The sequence below is a fragment of the Blennius ocellaris genome (genome assembly GCF_963422515.1).
Source record: "Blennius ocellaris genome assembly, chromosome: 11".
NCBI classification, from domain to species: domain Eukaryota; kingdom Metazoa; phylum Chordata; class Actinopteri; order Blenniiformes; family Blenniidae; genus Blennius; species Blennius ocellaris.
In genome coordinates this window covers 729,216-749,352 of record NC_137660.1, presented here as the reverse complement: position 1 = coordinate 749,352, position 20,137 = coordinate 729,216, and the positions used below count along the sequence as shown (strand labels likewise).

Sequence of the window (20,137 nt, the reverse complement as noted above, 5' to 3'; positions counted from 1 at the left end):
TATGCTTCAAAGTTGGACAGAGAGTTTGAGTGAGTTACTTTGGTTAAAACAGCTAAAACGTCAAACCTCTGAAAAAAATGCTGACAAAAAAGATGAAACTGAAATCAGGTATAAAAATGGCTGAAAATATTCCAACATACGATCTAAAACTCCACATGGAACTTTATAAACTGTGCTTGCCTCATTTTAAAGGCTACCGGTAAATGTGTTTTTCTGCTCAACTTAAATACAATTTGGTGGAAAATAAATCTCAAAAACGTCCCTTCTGGTCATAAAGATCGCAGACCCTCGGACATGAACTGTTCAGTTCCGCTGGACGACAAATAGTGCATTTACAAAAAATTTTTGTGGATGGGGGAGCTTCTGAAATATTACTTAGCAGCAGCTTGACAGTTTGAGGCAACCTGTGTCACGTGTGACGCTAAACTTCCAGTTGTCCTACTGAGCTGAGGTTTATTCCCCGGAGCAAGAAACATGGATGAAGCAGGCATTTTCAATCAGCTAAATCACGTTTGCAGTCACTGAAAGGTTGTTTTGGTCTCTCCGTGTACTTTCCACCCTCATACCAAGTTGTTTCTTTTTCAAAAGCTGTTGCTGAAATATCAACAGTCATAAAAGTATTCGTAGATAGTCAAATATAACACCTTCCAACCGCAGATATCTGAAGCTTTTCAAAAAACCTGCAGAGTTCATGACGATGATGATTTGTTTATTTGGTGCAAAAAAATAAAAATCTTAATAAAAATGACAATTAAAATATTTATAACATTCACGATATCGTCGATATTAACCATCGATTAAAACCTTAAACTGGGATCGAACCATGAATCTTGTGTTTCTCTCAGCCATCAGGCTCTGTTTGAATAATGCGAGAGCACAACGACCAGTGTGGAGCGACGCTCAGCACAAACAACAACCATCCCAACTCCTTCATAATGCCACACCGTCACAATGTAATACTGGCCCAGAATGACTGTTTTACATGGATTAAAACCAATAAACTATAACATTTGTACAAATTATTTGACTATAATTACGATATTGAAGTATCTTTTTTTTAATCCCGAGAAACACTGCAGCCAATAAAACATGAAGAAAACTGTATTTATTGCCGTCTTTGTGCCATTTGTTTATCAAAAATATGTATAGTGGATAGTATAATAATCATATTCGTTCACTATGCAGTAGTCTCTCTGAATTCTCTCCTCTATTATCTTTTACTACATTCACAACTCCCCACATTATCATTTATTATTATAATGTGATCAGCCACTGTTATATTTCCTCCTGTTCATTAGTTGTACTTCTGTTTCACTTGTTTTATTTGCTTTAAAAGACCAAGTGGTCCAAAACAGATGCAGTTCTGTGATCCGATGTTAAGGTGCAGTTTGTATTAAAAGTTAGGTTTTTGGCTCCTAGTCTGAACTTCTCCTCCCGTCGAAATGCAGAGCACCACAACTCCCAGGTGGACGGAGGAATGCCACATGGACAACTTGCTTCTCAACACTGGTCGTCATGCTGCTTTGAAAGGGTTGTTATTTTACATAATGTTGCATTGAGCTGCAGTAAACAGTTCATAGTGCTGTTGTGTCGTATTAACGGTGTTTGATCAGGATCATGTCACAAACTTATGGCTTTTTACGATCACACTGACTTCATCATTTTGTAACTTTCTGTGGATCCCGGTTAAAACCCGTCAGAGCTCAGTGACTGTGATGCTTTAAAAACAAGGATAAGGTGGAGCTCTCTTCATTCCCACCTGCTGGAGACGTGTGGCTGCAGACTGAGTGAGGAGGAGGAGGATGAGGAGGGGGACGAGGGGGACAAGGTTGCAGGGGACAAATCAACAGGAAGAACCTGGAAAGAACACTGACAGACACACTGCTGGCTGCAAGTTGCCATGTTTACAGCAGCACGCCTGTAGCAGTCCCAGGTGTGACGGCGTCCCCGTCATCACGGTTACAAAGTGATTATGGTGCCGTCCTCTCTCATTCTCTGTTGACTGCTGCTGCTGGTGGGGTGGGCGGGGTTCCCATTGTGATTGGACGTCATGGTGGCGTCGCTCAGCGATGCTCCAATGCTATTGGGCAGCGAGACGCTCTGTGGGAGGGGCCGGCCTCCAGCGGGGAGGTGCGGCCCGTTGCTGGTGGAGTCTCTGTTGAGGTGAGGGTTGTTGCTGTGAGTCGACTGGTGGGAGTCGTAGGACGTTAGACAGTCGTTCTCCAAAATGATGTCGCCGTCATCTTCGTCGTCTTCACTCTCTCCTTCTGCAATGCTGTTGCTGCAGTGGCGAGACACAGAACAACGTCATACGCGACTTCAGACGAAATCACAACAATCCACCAACATCAGCATCTACAGTACACATAGTACTGTAGGAAAAAACTTTTTTGTAAAGAGAAATACATTTTTTTTTTTTTAATGTTGACACTCCTGCAGACTGTTCCATCAATGTCAGACTAAAGCCTCGTTTACACAGCGTTTAAGTGAAAAGTATTTTTTTTTTATGTAAATGGTGTTGGGATCTCACAAGACCACACAAAGTTTGTTCATTTCTAGGGAAAGACAATTTTCATTTGACATATGAATTCTGACCGAGGAATGTGATTGTCTTTCACACCCAGTGGGGGGGGACCTTCCTTCCCCCACTTTCTGCTCACAAGACGCTTCCCCCATGCACTCAGCCAGTCACTGATTGGTTGAAGCTCCCAGGATTCAACACCTTCGAATCCACGCGTGCAACAAAAGGCTGCAAAACCAGTCTCATACTCTCTCTTGCAGCGAGCTTTCTCCTGTGAACACTGTGGGAAGAGCTGCTTCCCAGCAGTTCAACTTACCCAGTGTTAGCATACAGCTAACACCAGAGGCCTGCAATCAGGGGCCTTCACTCCTCAACTCCTCTGCTGACCCACCACGAGGGTCAGACCTTCCCAGGACCCGGAGACCTGCGCCCAGAGTCTGCTCTCCCATCAACCAAGGAAAACCACCCGGTTCCTCCAGGACGGACCAGGGAAACGACACCTCACAGAACTTCTTTGTGTTTTCCTCAACCAGCAGGAAAACCATCACAGACCTGAGTGACCAGCTCCTCAGTCTGAACAAAGGAACAACCAGGAGCTGTAAAGAAGGACTCCTGAAACATCAACTCCATCTTCTTCTCCCCGGCCTGCAGAACCAGCAACCACAGTTAGCAGGAGGTGCTAACTACAGGAGAAGACACCAGCTTCCCTCCAGCAGGACAACTGAACTCCTTCAAGGAAGTGGTAACAACAACTGGGCTTTACCTGAGATTAGTTAAACCTGATGCTATGATAGAACTGTTTAACTTTATGAAGATGTGTTGATTCTGTTACAGTGATTGAGTTCTATAGATAATGATATTAGGAGCCGTTATCAACCTGTAAACCAATGTTAGCTCTGCCACAGACACAGGGTCTGCATGCTAATCTTTGCTTTACTAACTAGTTAACTCACAATCCTACACATATCACATCAAAGACAACATCACACCATAACCGAACACCATCTGACGACTCCTGACGTTTTACAGAGCAAGTCTCATTCACATCAAGTCATTCTAGAAATGGTCCTTTAGCAGAGACACACCAGAAGCAGACGCTAAAGACTAGCTTCCATGTTCCATTGTTCTCCAGCACATGGTGGAGACCCAGGACAGACTTCCTGCTCTCTGATAACCTCCATTTGGAATGTAGTTTCTTGTGATCCGCCATCTTGTTTTGTAGTTCCATCACACGTCTCACACACACACACTTCTTCCACATCTCTCTCTCTCTTTCTCTCTCCACACGCACACACACACACACACACACACACACACACACACACACACACACACACACACACACACACACACACACACACACACACACACACACACACACACACACACACACACACACACACACACACACACACACACACACCAAGCTGTATATAGGTAGTTAGAATCTGTGTTTTATTTGTTTTCATTGTTAATAAATATAATTTTTGGAATCATACTTGCTGTTTTATTAATGTGCACAAAGGTGAATGAAATGTCAACCTCTTCTGTGTCAAGAACTCCAAAATCCTTCAATCTTTACTGTTAATTCTGGTAATTGTAATTAATTTAACTATTAATTCAAATTCCTGATTAACTGTTTAGTATATTTTATGAGACTGATATAACTGAATTGGCTATCATTTCCTGTTAAGACAGGTGGAGCTCCGAGGTATCTGATACAGATCAGATTACATTTTCAATAAAATGATTAATAACTATCTTTGATTATTATTAATCATTAATCAGAACCTCCCCTGCACATGCTCAGTACAGGAACAATAACAATAATGTTTCCTTCCGTCATGCCATGACACCCAATCCGGATTCTTCTGGACCTGCTAGTTTTATAGTTGAGTCACTGTAATAATAATAGCACTCTGTCATCTGTCCAATAGAATGTCTGTGTTCTTCCATTGTTAATGTTTGGTGTGTGTGTGTGTGTGTGTGTGTGTGTGTGTGTGTGTGTGTGTGTGTGTGTGTGTGTGTGTGTGTGTGTGTGTGTGTGTGGTTCCACTACAAAAACAAACAAACAGCATATTGTAATGTGCTGTGAACTCACCATCTGGTTGTTTGTACTGAAAGGAAGAGCCCAAGTTTTTTTTTTTTTTTTTCAATATATGTTCAGGTATAAACTCTTCACTGCCTTGTCCTTTCAGCTCCACTCTTATTTACATTAAACTGCCTCAACAGTGAAGACTAGAGTTGGTTGTGAAGTGAAGAAAACTGCAGGTGTGCTGAAGGTCCTGAACTCATGTAAATCCCATCCTGGTGCTTGTGGTTATATTAGTCCCTATAATCTAGGGTCAGAAAGGTTTTAGAAAGGTGTTTCTCCATACTCTTCTCTTTAAATTGGTCAAATCGTGACAGAATTCTTTCAGGAAGGAACTGGTGCGATGGAGGCTACTGAAGCCAGTGTATTGCTTGTTTGAATCACTGGACCGTCAAGAGTTTCGTGTGGGGGAGGCCATTGTGGACCCGAAGCCTGTGCCATGCGGCTTGATTCTCCTTTGTGATGTTTGAAATGTAGGGATGTCCGGATCGGACGACTACATGAGAACAGGCTCAATAGTAAAAAACATTTTTAATTGACAGACACAAATTGAGCCAGTTGGTTGTGTAATATCCCTGCTGCAGTATGAACAGCAACACAGAAGCTAAAATGTTAGCAGTGTGGAAATACTTCAAATGACAAAGAGAAAACAGTCCAAGAGTCTAAGGCTGCAACAACGAATCATTAAAATCCTATTGTCAAAAGTGTTGGCAACTAATTTCATTATTGATTAGTTGTGTCGCGCGATTATATGCTTGCCATATTGCGAAGCCGTTTACTTCACCTTCCGTGCATGTTCCATAACATAACGTATCGATCCATAATGTAAGGATCCATAACGTAACGATCTGTAACGTAACGATCTATAACGTAACAATCCTTAAGGTTCCATAACATAATGTAACGATCCATAATGTAAGGATCCGTAACGTAACGATCTGTAACGTAACGATCTATAACGTAACAATCCTTAAGGTTCCATAACATAATGTAACGATCCATAATGTAAGGATCCATAACGTAACGATCTGTAACGTAACGATCTATAACGTAACAATCCTTAAGGTTCCATAACATAATGTAACGATCCATAATGTAAGGATCCGTAACGTAACGATCTGTAACGTAACGATCTATAACGTAACAATCCTTAAGGTTCCATAACATAATGTAACGATCCATAACGATCCATAACATAACGATCCATAACGTTCCTACGACTCCCACCAGTCGACTCACAGCAACAACCCTCACCTCAACATCCATAACGTAATGTAACATTCAATAAGGTAACGTTCAATAAGGTAACGTTCAATAAGGTAACGTTCAATAAGTTAACGTTCAATAACGTAACGTTCCATAACGTAACGTTCCATAATGTAAAGTAACTTTACATTACATAATGTAACAATCCATAACATTCCATAACGTAACGTTCCATAATGTAAAGTAACTTTCCATTACATAACGTAACAATCCATAACGTAACGTAACGATCCATAACGTAACATAACGTTCAATAATATAACTTAACGTTCAATAACACAACGTAACGTTCCATCAAGTTCATAATGTAACGTAACAATCCTAAACATTCCATAATGTAATGTAACGATCCATAACGTAACGTTCCATAACGTAACGATCCATAACGTAATGTAACGTTCCATAGCGTAACGTAACATTCCATAACATAATGTAATGATCCGTAACGATCCATGACGTTCCGTAACGTAAAGCAACGTAACAGTCCAAAAATGAAGAAGTGAAAGAGGGAATCCAGGAGATGAGGCACTTGGCCATAAACAGGAGAAATGAATGTCATTTTGCATAAAATCCCCCCTGATTTAGAGTTCAATTGAAAAACTCCTCCCTATTTAAAACTCTTATATTACCATGTACATGCGCCAAATAAAGCAAGTTACTTTTCTTTTTTCCTTCAGTAAAACAACATGAACTGTGATTATAATTCGCTTTAGCTCAAAAGCATCTATGATTTGCAGGTGGTACCTGGCAGTGATGGGGTTGCTCTGAGAGGCGGGGCTAGGCGAGTCATGTGACAGAGCCGAGCCTGCAGATCCAGCGGAACCTACAGAACCAGAGTTTCCCATCGAGGCTTTACTCCCGCGATGCACGACATTGTTCCGCTGGTTAGCTGGTTTCACAGTAACGATCAGGTTGTGGCTGTTGGCTACCATCATGTCAGTGACCTGGAAGAAGAAGCAGGACATCTCAGGTCCCGTAGAAGAGGAGGAAATGGACGGATTATGACGGTGTTACTTACCTGGTCCAAAGATTTCCCTGCTACATCGATCCCGTTCACCTCCAGGATCTCGTCATTAACCCCGAGCAGCCCCGTGCTCTCAGCTAACCCGCCTCTCACCAGACGGGATATGAAAACCCCAGGAACCTACAGGAGGACAGAAAAAAAATCCAATGTCAGAGCTGATTTTCAAGAGAAACCATCTCTGACATTACACCAGCAACTGTACATCTTTTCATTACACATTTCCCAGAAATTCAAAGTACAATTGTATTCTCAACATATAGTTCAAACCTTTTTCACAATCTAAGTCATAGTTGTTGATTTGTTTTTTTTTGCAGATTACAGAACATCTGTCCCTCATTACTGTAGTTTTCTTCATGTTATTGGCTCATTGCCAGAATGAAAAATGCTCTATTACATATTATATACAGCTCTATTCTATCAGAATTGGAGATGTACTGTCCCACTTTTTTTAGTGGTACAGGACGTAGGAGAGCAACAAGTGCATACTGTAGACTGCAGTTCAAGGAACAGAGCTGTTAGAGTATCAATCACTCTTTACACACATTAAGCATGTAGCATCGCTGGAGTGTGAACTCCAAAACTCTTCAGCAACTCAACTTGACTAAGGCCCTGTTTATACGACAGGGTTTCACATGACAAAACCTAATCCATTAAAAAAAGGGAGTGTGTTTACACAGCAGCAGCAGCAATGTAGTTAGTATGTTGGGCCACGGGAGGGCGCTGTTGCTTGATTTTGTAAGGAAACCACACAGACATGTGCAGAGAATACGCTGATGAAGCATCGGATGCTATCAGGGGAGAGTCTCAACTGTAAACTACTGACATGAATGATAAAACTCGAATACTGACCATGACTTGTACCACTGCGGGTCGCCATGTTTGTTTACAAGGGATGGAAGGGGAAGGGAGAGAGAGAGATGCACAGGCACAGTTAACAGGCTCTGTAGCCTCTGGCAGTCTCTGCAGAAGGGAATAGCGGCATGAAAGAAACTTTCCACCTTGGGAGCCGGATTAAAAACTTCGTGGATACAGTGCATCCACACACTGGTGTCATGTAACCAGACACCCCAAAAATGAAGAAAGTTTTGCACTCATAATCGTTGCCGGGGCCTTAGAGAGCAAGAACTGCTGCTGAAGCCAAAGTGCTTCAGCAGGGGGGGTGCATCCTTACATTTTATATACAGTATACATATATATATATATATATATATATATATATATATATACACACACACACACATATATAAATGCTAGCTTTCATGGCAGCATCACCGATATCTCAGCCTGAGTCTGTTGTTTGTATCCAAAATTATAAAGAAATTTAAAAAAATTAAATAAAATAAAAATCATAGTTTTTTGAGAAATGTTCTCAAGTAGCTTGGTGGTTTTGTCCTGATTAAAGCCTCTTATGGGACAGTTTTGCCCCACAGGCCTTGTGTTTTACACCCCTGCTTAAAGTTCCTCTGCCAGAATCCACATTTTGGACCCAGTTTTAGTTGTTGATGTACATCTCTAATATGTTGTCAATAACTTTCTGAAGGAAATTTGTCATTGCACTCAAACACAATGCATAATTTGAAATAAGTGCATTGACAACAAGTGTGAGTTCTTAGATTTGGTCACTTAAATACTGACTCTGAGTACTTAAAAATAATTTCAAAAATGTTTTATTGACCGTAGCTGCCGTTTGAATGTACTTTTTATTACTAAAACATCGTTTTGTTTTTTTCTAAACATGGCATCTCGACAGTTCACCAATCTAGAAACACATCGTGCTTTTGTGCCTCTGGCTTCGGGGCTGACGTTACCTTTATTGGAGTGAAATATGACTCTGGATATTTTGTTAAGTTAGAAAATGATTTACTACGCCTTTTATGCGTGCATTTCCTGCCTGTGTAATCTGGTCTGTCTCCTGATGGAAGCGCAGTGTCAGAGGAAGAGAGCGAAAAACAGAGTTGCTGCACACATTGGAGACTGGCGGAGTGCAGAGGTGTGGCCTCGACTGGTGTGACACGGGTTCACCATTTAGCATCACTTATATACAGGAAATATGATTCATCCTTTCATTCAATAAATGTTTTTAATGGTGTGTTTCTTCTTTCGATCACAGCAAGAAGGGCGGGTGGTGTCCAAGTTGGAAACAGTCCTTTGAAATAGACAGGTGTCAGTGGAAATGGAAGATGGTGGTGTGTTTGTACTCTGTCCTGTCCCTGCTGCAGGTCTCGGGCAGCACCGTGCAGCACAGACCTGCAGCGGCAGGCCTGTGCTACACGGTGCGGCCGGACGCTGCAGGTCTGTGCTGCACGGTGCGGCCGGACGCTGCAGGCCTGTGCTGCACGGTGCGGCCGGACGCTGCAGGCCTGTGCTGCACGGTGCGGCCGGACGCTGCAGGCCTGTGCTGCACGGTGCGGCCGGACGCTGCAGGCCTGTGCTGCACGGTGCGGCCGGACGCTGCAGGCCTGTGCTGCACGGTGCGGCCGGACGCTGCAGGCCTGTGCTGCACGGTGCGGCCGGACGCTGCAGGCCTGTGCTGCACGGTGCGGCCGGACGCTGCAGGCCTGTGCTGCACGGTGCGGCCGGACGCTGCAGGCCTGTGCTGCACGGTGCGGCCGGACGCTGCAGGCCTGTGCTGCATGGTGCGGCCAGACGCTGCAGGTCTGTGCTACACGGTGCAGCCGGACACTGCAGGCAGCATAAGATAAGGGAGGCCAGTTCAGTTCAGCTTCTTGAGGAGGTGGCACACTATAAAGTGAGAGATAACTTCTTTACATCACATGAACCGTGGCTCGTAACTTCAGGAGCGAATCTGGAGACCATGTGTAGAATACTTAATGTTTTTGTGTGGAGAAGTTTAATTTTGTTAAATATTTTGTTTAATCTGATATCGTGACCTTGTGTCAGCTGGTTGAATTGGATGGCAGATATAGGACTGTATGGTCATGAGCATGATGGTAATTCATAGAGCGCTGTTAACTGGCTTTGGGAGGCACAAAAAAAATACACAGCAACTTCACAACTTGCTATATTAAGTCCACTTACAAAGTTACTTCAAGCTGAACTCAAATGATCTGTTAAGTAAGGCCCGGTTTACACGAGCTTTTAAGTGAAAATGCCTCGTTTCTGTCTCAAAAAAAGTTCATGTTTGCACTGCAACGTTTTGAAAATGTTTGTTTACACGGCCACGAGTGGGTGCTCGTGATTGTTGTTTTAACAAAACCACACACACGCAGCAGAGAACAATACATGATCAACATTAACAAAGGGAGAACATGGACAATCGTATGGACTGCTGAGTTTGATTGCTACTATGGACAACTCAACTATAAAACTAGAACAGGAGTCTGCAATGAAGTTTGGCTTTGGGCCAAGTTTTTTCTCACCAACTCAATGGTGGTCCAATTCATTGCCTTGGTGAAACATGGGCCTCTCTCTGCAAGGTCAGCTTCCAACGCTGTGCATGGAATCATTATCAGTGGTCTGAGTCAGGCCAATGACTTTTCTCTGGCCATTGATGAGAGCACCGACAACTCAGATGTAAGCCAGATGTGTGATCTGCCGTTCCCCGCCTCTCTCCCCCTCCCTCCTGCTGCCTCATCCCTCTCTCCCCCTCCCTCCTGCTGCCTCATCCCTCTCTCCGGGATGCATCCAGTGACTCCTCTATCAGTCGGAATTCAGAACATTAGGAACACATGAACACCACACACATGAACTGTTTTTATAATTTCACCTGGCGGGCCAGGTATTATTGGCAGCCGGCCAATTTTGGCCCGCGGATCGCTATTTGCCCACAGCTGAACTATAGAGTCCCAGGAGAATATGGACTGGGAGTCATGACACTCTCGTGGCATTGTTATTGTTGATTGGGATCAGGGCCGCTCCTGGCCAAGTGGGGGCCCTAAGCAGGATTTTATTTTGGGGCCCCCCTTCCAATAATATAATAATAATAATAATAATAATAATAATAAATTACAATTACTAACGAATCAAATGAACAGCCTCTATCAACAGTGGAACAAGAACTTTACAGATGCACATGTCTGAAAAAACTTTGTGGCATAAACAGTTTATGCCACAAAGTTTTTTCTTTTATATTTCAACAACATCCCACCTTCAAGTGAAGCACGAGCCTCTGACTGTTTGGACTTTTTCTTTCTTTTGCTAACTCCCGAATCGTATTGACGTTTGGAAGCCATCTCTCTCTCTCTCTCTCTCTCTCTCTCTCTCTCTCTCTCTCTCTCTCTCTCTCTCTCCGGCCTCGGGCTGACTTGGTGGCGGTGTTCTACGCGCCTCCCTCGGCAAAATGCAGCGCATCCTTTGTGCATTTGCAGAGAATGATGATACTTTATTGATCCCGAGGGAAATTCAATTCACTTGCGCAAAATGGGGCCCCCCATGGATCGCGGGGCCCTACGCACAGCGCGTGTTCTGCGTGTAGGGAGGGGCGGGCCTGATTGGTATGGTATTGAGCATGTGCAGAAGAACTATTTATTATGGCTGTGGTGCGCATGCACAATAGCAGTGTTTCAGAAAAGTTTACACAGAGACCGAGCATTTTTCTCATTTTTTCTTTTTTCACATTGCTAATTTTTTTCTCATCTTTCTCTCCTCTGCTTCTAATTGGGTAGTGCGCTGCATTCACTGATTTGATTGGTTAATGTCTGTTTACCATGCAGCATGAGGGCGGGCAATTAGAGGCAGGTCATTATGAAATGTTGATAACCGATAAATAATATCAAAAATACGTGACAATGAGCAAATACTGGCGTTTCTGTGTTGCTTTAATAGAAGGTAACGATCAATGATTCTGATTCTGATTCTGATTCTGAAGAGCATACCCCTCTCCAAGGAACACTACACCTTTGGCGGTCTTAAAAGGGGCCTGACTAATATTGAATACTCGTGGTGTACATCACACAAATAAGGAGGAAGTTTCTGCTTTCCAGAAATCCCTGAATGGCATACAAAAAAAACCCCAACAAAAATCTATGACTGGAAGTTTGTTAAGACAGGATAGTTCTCATGTGACTGAATTTCACAGGTAACCCTGTTTGTCGTTTGAATAAATAAATAAACGAACATGAAGGCATTCCCTGAAGATGAAATATATAGAAACAAGCATTACATTTTGAAGTGAATTTGCAGGATTCGAGTCTTTATTAATTGCAGTTTATTTATTGATGTATTATGTACGGGGAACGCCTGTGTGACTGCAGCTCGCAACATTAAAGTCTGATCAATCAAAATCATGAAAGTAATTCTTGTACAAAATGGATTTTAAAAGAGGAAAAAAAAAACATTTGAGGTCTCAGTGAAGGTAGATCATAGTCAAATCATAACTCATCATCATCATCAAATGGTTGTTCTCACCTTCTCCACGCCCTGCGGCGTCACCCTCACGCTCACCCCGTCACGGATGTAGAAGCCCAGCGGCTTGTGGGTGCCATGCTTGTGCAGTCGTACCCGCCGGTGGGTCTCTGGTAGTATGTCCACATCAATGATGGATGAGATTTGTCTGAAGTCCTGCGGCTGTCCAATCAGTAGGCCTGACTTGTTCCTCGAGTGGGCGGAGCCTAGACTGCCAGTGCGCAGTCCTGTTAAGCCCAGCCCCTTTTTACGCCGCTGGAGGGAGTTCGTACCAAAAGCTACAGGCTCATCCTCTAAAGAAAAACACAGAACAATGAAAAAATGTCATTAGATATATATTCATACAGTAATGCTTTATGATGTATAGCAGTTTTTTTCAACCACTGTGCCGCGACACACTGGTGTTCTGCGAGATATAGTCAGGTGTGCCATGGGAAATTATCCAATTTCACATTCTTTCTAAAAAAACATTCGCTCTCACAGCCGCTGTCAGCTGTGAGAGCAGTGTGCAGAGTAATCATGTATAAATACTGTGGCGAGCGCAGCGCAAGAATTGCTTTGAGTTGAGATTATTTTCTGCTAGCTGATCACCAGAGGCTTTTATTTTGACATGAACACACGCAACCGGAACTTCATAACAGGATGACACTCCACACAACACATTTCTCACTCATGGTTGATCACCAACATCCAACAAACCAAACCAAACTAGACGAAATAATGAACAATCTGAACCGAGGAACAAAAACAAACACAACACAAGCACAAATCAACACACCCAACAATAACCCCCAATAACCTCCGGCAACACATAACCTGAACTCCCATCATGCCCTGCAGCGACCAACTCCGTGATCGCTACAATACTCTTCGCCAATAGATGGCAGCACAGAACTTTGCCGGTGAAATCGAAACTTAACCGACGTCAGTCTGGTTAATCTCCACCTCCTGCTCCCATCTTGTATCAAAGTACTGTGTCAGTGACAGTGATGGAGAAGTTTTTGAAAAGGAAGAATGCTAACCAGGATATCAGCTCTGTGTTCATCCATCAGGTCCAGGTTTCACACTGAGTGAGTAAAAATAAAAAAAGGAATTGGGAAATACTTTTTTCTGTATTTATTTGATACAACTTTGATGAGAATGACTTTATATTGTTAATATAGGCTACAGAGTTTCAAATTTTTACATTTCCGGGTGGTGGTGTGCCTCGAGATTTTTCCAAAGAAAAAAGTGTGTCTTGGCTCAAAAAAGGTTGAAAAACATTGATGTATAGTACCTACACCATGTCAGAACGCTGGTGGTCATATGACTTACGATATTGTCTTTGTGCTGTAAGAGTAGTGTTTCCAAAAAACACTTCTCTCTCATTTTGTTAACAACATGGCAGTAAGTGAGTGAATAGAGTTACACTGATAGATTGTACTGAAAAGTGTTCAGGCACGTCACACTGGATTCCTGAAGCTTCATCCTTTTCCGCAGCTAACTGGTTAAAACAGGAGCAATGTCAGTTTTGTCGAGATGGCAAACACATACAGTCGGCAATTACAAATATGTTGTTGGGAATCAAACCAAATTTGGAAGCTACTTCCTGAACATGTTTTTGTAAAAGCTAATGCATCGTATCTGACGTGTCATGCTGTGAGCGAATGGTCACCACACTGGAAAACATTATTATAGTTGCGTGTAATTTTGTAATCATTAATTTGTAATCTGCTTAATATAAACGCAAATTTTTGTTTCTAAATGAAGGGCATCTGCCACTTCACTAACTAATAAATACAACAGCATCAACACATAGATAGATGTATCTATCTATCATAGATAGATAGATAGATAGATAGAGAGAGAGAGAGAGAGAGAGAGAGAGAGAGAGAGAGAGAGAGAGAGAGAGAGAGAGAGAGAGAGAGAGAGAGAGAGAGAGAGAGAGAGAGAGAGAGAGAGAGAGAGAGAGAGAGAGAGAGAGAGAGAGAGATAGATAGATAGATAGATAGATAGATAGATAGATAGAGAGAGAGAGAGAGAGAGAGAGAGAGAGAGAGAGAGAGAGAGAGAGAGAGAGAGAGAGAGAGAGAGAGAGAGAGAGAGAGAGAGAGAGAGAGAGAGAGAGATAGATAGATAGATAGATAGATAGATAGATAGATAGATAGATAGATAGATAGATAGATAGATAGATAGATAGATAGATAGATAGATAGATAGATAGATAGATAGATAGATAGATAGATAGATAGATAGATAGATAGATAGACCAGTGGACCGCAACCTTTTTTGCTCCATGGACCAGTTTAATGTCAGACAATATTTTCACAGACTGGCTTTAAGGTGTGGCGGATAAATATTACAAAATAAAATGATACGACCAAACACAAAAACTGTGGTATTTTGTAAATATAATAATGAAGGTGAATCCACTGTGTACTTGTATGTCTTTCTACTTACTTGTATGATATTCTTCTGGCTCCACACTGGACCTTTTCACCTTTGCAAAGAAACTTTCCAAAGACATATGTGGGAGATCCCAGATCTCCCACATATATATTCCATTTTAATCATGTGCAGCAATACAGGAGCTGATAGCTGCAATGCATTATGGGAGTTTCTGTTTGTCGTGTTTTAAATGTAATTATTGGGTTTGTAGTGTTGGTAATAATTGTGTTGTGTTGTGTTTTTGTTGCTTAGTTCGTGTAGTTTAGTTTATTAGTTGTAAGTTGGCAACCAGCAGTGAAGAAAGTTTTGTGTGTCGTGTCCTCCTGGCATGGTCTGCCTATGGGAGTGTCAAAATAAAATGTGTGCGGCTCTTTGGGTTCAGTTGGGAAACGGGACCAAATGGCCTTTTGAGCATTAAAGGTTGCCGACCCCTGGTCTAGATGGTCCAAAAACATGTTTACTTGACTAAACCCACAAACAAACCTAATGAACATTTTGTCTTACGTTGACCTAATACACATAGGATCAATGAGCATTCTTCTTTTCATCAAAGCACAACTTAAAAACGTGTCTGTGTAGATTCTTGAAGCAGATACTTTTACAGACATTATTTTGGCCTCATCTCAAAACTTACAGTGGAAAGTTTCATCGTATCATATTGAATTATGTGCTCAGTTCTCATTCAATTTGCTGAAATTTATAGAAACTGAACATGTAAATAAAACTCTAAAACGTCAATGGTTGAGAAGATTTGCCTGATTTGCTGTCTTCTTACCCGTTTGTTCAACTAAATGGCAAAGGAAAACAAAAAGCACCTCAATTGCATCGTTTTTTCACTTTTCATTGCAGAACAGTTGTGTTTACACAGCAACATTTTGAAAAAGATGTAGGCTTACACGAAAACGCTGGAGACGCTGAACTATTTCCTGTGGCCATGGTACGCGTGTGCAGTTGCAGCTTTTCTACCACCTCCATGGAGGCGGAGCGCAAACCTTTCCAGAAAGTTACATTTTGCCTTGTTTGCACAACGACTGAGTCCAAGCCTTGTCGTTTCAACGGCTTCGAGCAGCATTGTGGTGTGAACAGACATAAAAGCCGGGAAGAAAGTTTTGCGTTTTCACTTGAAAACGTCATGAGAACAGGGGCCTAAAACTGTATTCCACCTATTTACTGTCCAATCATGCCCCAATGTTTTATTTATTTGTAATAGAAATACTGTGTTTCACTGCTGGAGACAAAATAACTGAGCTGCTGCTGCTACATCCCCTGTAAAGCATTCTTCCTGTCTGACAGACACACTTCCTCCACGACTGCTGTGTGTGTATGTGTGCATGTGCGTGTGCGTGTGCGTGTGTGTGTGTGTGTATGCGTGTGTGTTTCCTGACAGGACAGCACCTTATTTACTGGAAAGAGGACCATATTGAAGCCTGAAGGCCCAGACACCACTAAGCCCCCCCCCCCCCACACACACACACACACACACAGACACACACACACACTTCTCATCCTGCACTGAAAAACTGACATACAAAACATCATTATTATTTACATGGACTGTGGAATTTTTAGAAGGTGAGATTTTAAAAAAAAAATAAACAAAAAAAAAGCAAGATTCCTTTCTCTTAGGCTGAGATTAAAGGGGCATACTGTACTGCCCCGATACTCTGTGCCCCACGAGCCAATATCTAAAAATACATTTTACAGTGTCACGTGTAGAATTAAATTTTTTTCTTTTTCCCAACAGAAATCTTAAAATTCCATTAAATGTATGTACATTTCAAGATAAAAAAAAAAAAAATCTCATACATGTATATAGCTTACAATTAGACAGTCAGTTCTTTTTCACTGAATTAGCTGACATATCCCATAAGTCTTTGTAGTAGAATGAGAGTTAAAGTACTTTTTGAGGCTAAAGTGTGTTGTTCTCTGTGCTCGTGTGTGTGTGTGTGTGTGTGTGTGTGTGTGTGTGTGTGTGTGTGTGTGTGTGTGTGTGTGTGTGTGTGTGTGTGTGTGTGTGTGTGTGTGTGTGTGTGTGTGTGTGTGTGTGTGTGTGGGTGTGTGTGTGGTTTCATTACAAACAACAACGCCCACTAGTGGCCTGGCATGTTAACTACCCTATTTCCAGCTTTTCAACATTTCCATTGTCATGGAAGCAGATGTTGAAATGTCTGAAACAGAAACCGCTTGAAACAGAGCCTATGACTTTACTATAATAGCAAGTTAAGCCCCGTCTCCACTGCACACAAGTGCCGGGGCGGAGCGGAGCGGTACGGAGCAGTTCGGAAGCACAACCCCGACCGAAATTTTGGGTCGTGTCTCCACAGCAGAGAGGAGCATGAAAAGTGGGCGGGGCTTATGAGCTCCGCAAAAATGTGACATTATAACAGAAAAGAACGTCGTCAGATGCAGATCTTATGAATCCTCTGTTGTTGTTTAAATTCTCCACTTTGCACTGTTATTTTTTGCAGCGGAAAAAAAAAAAAGTAATTTTTTGCAGCAGTCATTTTTTGCAGTGGAGAGCTGCAGCCGCAACTTCCGTGTTTGTTTTGAGAGAGCGAGTCGCTCGGCCGCTTGGCCAGCGACTTGCCTCGCACTCGAGCGCTCGGGTGCGGGGCAAGTGGCCGGAGCGTTCCCCCCGGTTGGTTGAGGCACAGACACGGGAGTCTGAGCTTTCTGCTCAAAACCCAGGAGGTTTTCCACTCCGGCGCCACAGCGCAGCGCAGCGCAGCACAGCGCCGGAACACGGAGGCGCCGAGCTTCGAGCTCCGAGCTCCTTTTCATGGCTTCCGCGGTCCGTCCCCGCGATAAAGCGCCACTGACCGCGGCTGAACAGAACGCTGACCGCCTCTGGAAAGCGGAGCGGTCAGCGCCGGAGACCAAAGCTCCAGACTCCGGTGTCACGGACGCGCATCCACGCCACGGCCAGCGCTATGCTGCAAACAGAAAACTCCAACGCGATGCAAAGTCCCTCCCCCCGGTCTCCCCCTGCCTCAAGTCGCTCTTTCACAACAAACACTAAAGTTGAGCAGCAAAGAAAAGAAAATGAAAATAAAAACAACCAGAGCACAGCTGACCACACTGACAGCAGAGGATTCATCCGGCACATTAAAATATTGAGGGCGTGTAGTAAATCACTGACCAATCAGCAGACAGCAGCTCAACCTCAGACCCGTTCCATGGTCCTGGTACCCCAACGGATGGGTAGCGGAAAAGCGGTGGCCTTTGGAGCGGTCTAGAGCGGTTTAGACTTCATTACATGTCGTGAGACGCGAGCCGGAGCGGTTTAAACCCGTCTAGGCTGGTACTTTCTGTGCGGTGGAGACGGGGCTTTATTGTCACTGTATCTCTGTGGGAAACAAATTAATGTAACACATCATTGTTGGCCATTTCATCACATTTTCACGAGTCAGTTGGTGATGCACCAACAAAAAAATAGTTATTTGATAACAATTTTGTCAACCTACAATGACTAAAGGAGACAATAAAGACATTTGGTTGAGGATTTATTGGCAAAACAATTTTCAAGACGGACTTTTCCAAGAGGTTTGTGAATGCACCGCAGCACTCAGAGCGCACGGAGGTCCGGTGCAATTTACCTGTACTCACTACAAACTCCATGGCAGGATTATATTATTTGCCATTATATTATTTTCAAGGCCACGAAAAGGTGACATCTGTCACCCTCCTGGACTCCCACAAGTTTTGTGATAAGCAGACGCTTTTTTAGGCAGCTGCAGCAGGAGAAGAGACGTGAACTCTGATTTTTTTCATTCATAAAGGCATTTATTCTGGCTCCACGAGTATTTATCTGTGACGCAAAGGATTTTTATACAGCATTTCTGCATGGTAACATGGTTTTTCTAGGATTGAGTCAGACCAGCAGATGTGAAGCCCTGGGTCTGAAATACACAGCTTGCCACTGGTAGATAATAGCCAATATTGTGAAGATACTATTGAACTCCATGTTGTGATGTTCTGTGTTTCTGTGTGTTGCACTTCTTCCTCCCTTCTCCCCTTCTCCTAGTGACACTCTTGCCAGGGACAACTACACACACTTGAGGCTGATCTTAATCAGCCTGGTTCATAAACCGGCATCCGACCGCAGTGCGCTGCTGGATTATTGTTGATCGTTCCTAATCACCCAGAGTCATCTCCCGTCCCCGTAGTTCTGACCCTGCTGCGTGCGCTTCAGTTTTTGTTTTTCCAGCCAAGTCTAGGATCGCCCTGTGTTTTTTGGATTAAAACTATTTCAATTTACCTCTGACCTTCCTCTTTGCTTTTGGATCCTTTTTAGTGCCCGTCACACATATTGTTTCAAACTATTTGTATCACATTGTATATATATTTGATCAAATCTATTACAGTGTACCAGCTTCATTGGATAATTATGCCTTACTTTGGTAGTATATTCTACATTGTGCACATATCTCTGACAACACTGTTGCATATTGCTTCAACAAAGTCTTGAATTTCCATTTGGTTAATTTCTCATCTGCAGCCCAGATTACACGATGTCTCAAGTTGCATTTTCATTTTAGAAATGTTTTGTATTTACATTAACATGGAAACTCTGAAAAAAATCGAATTATAATGCCAGACCACTAGTGCTTGCTGTTGTTTGTTATAGTAATTAAACCACATGCACACATCCACAGAGAACAGTATGCTAAAAACATTAACAACGGGAGTAGACGCACATTCAAATGGACAGACGATCAAGGTGGTTTGTTATTACTGGCCCAGGAGAATATGGATGGGGAGTCATGACACTCTGGAGGCAAACATTGTTCTTATTGAGCATCTACTGAGCATGTACAGAGGACCTATTTACTACCGCTGTGGTGTGCATGTGTTGGGATCTCACAAGACCACAGAATGTTCTAGGGAAAGACAATTTTCATTTGCCATGATAGACAGTCATGACGTATGAAGTCGGACCCAGGAATGTGATTGACCATCACTCACAGCGGGGGGAACCTTTTGCCACTGCAGACCCATGCAAATCCTCCCCTGCTTTCTGCTTTAAAGACACTTCCCCCATGCACTCAGCCAGTCACTGATTGGGTGAAGCTCTCAGGATTTGACACCTTCGAATCACCCAACCTTCAACCAAAAGCCTTTGTAAGAGACTCCTCAAGTCAGTCTTGCCCCGAGTCTTCCCCCGAGTCTTCCCCGGTGAACACCAGGGAGGTGCTGGGTCCGAGCAGCTCCGCTCACAAAAGGCTTTTGCTCCTGTTCTTTGATGGAGTACGTGGGTTGCTGGAGGCAACTCACCCAGCGTTAGCATAGAGCTAACACCAGAGGCCTGCAACTAGGACCAGCCAACCACAGTGAGCAGGAGGTGCTAACTACAAGAGAAGACACCAGCTTCCCTCCAGCCTGAACAACAACTGAACTCCTTCAAATACACCAAGGAAGTGGTAACAACAACTGGGCTTTACCT

At 43.1% G+C, this 20,137-nt stretch overlaps 1 protein-coding gene across 1 annotated transcript in view; it reads right to left on the bottom strand.

The window, feature by feature from the left end:
• Positions 1-561: 561 nt before the first annotated feature.
• pard6a (par-6 family cell polarity regulator alpha) overlaps positions 562-20,137 on the bottom strand; it is a 62,208-nt gene continuing 42,632 nt past the window's right edge. The window contains exons 3-6 of the mRNA XM_080504878.1: positions 12,271-12,560; positions 6,898-7,023; positions 6,624-6,823; positions 562-2,281 (exon numbers count right to left, since the gene is read on the bottom strand). Of these exons, the coding sequence (XP_080361004.1) occupies positions 1,960-2,281; positions 6,624-6,823; positions 6,898-7,023; positions 12,271-12,560 (938 nt within the window). The 3' untranslated portion in view covers positions 562-1,959. The remainder of the gene's footprint in view (positions 2,282-6,623; positions 6,824-6,897; positions 7,024-12,270; positions 12,561-20,137) is intronic.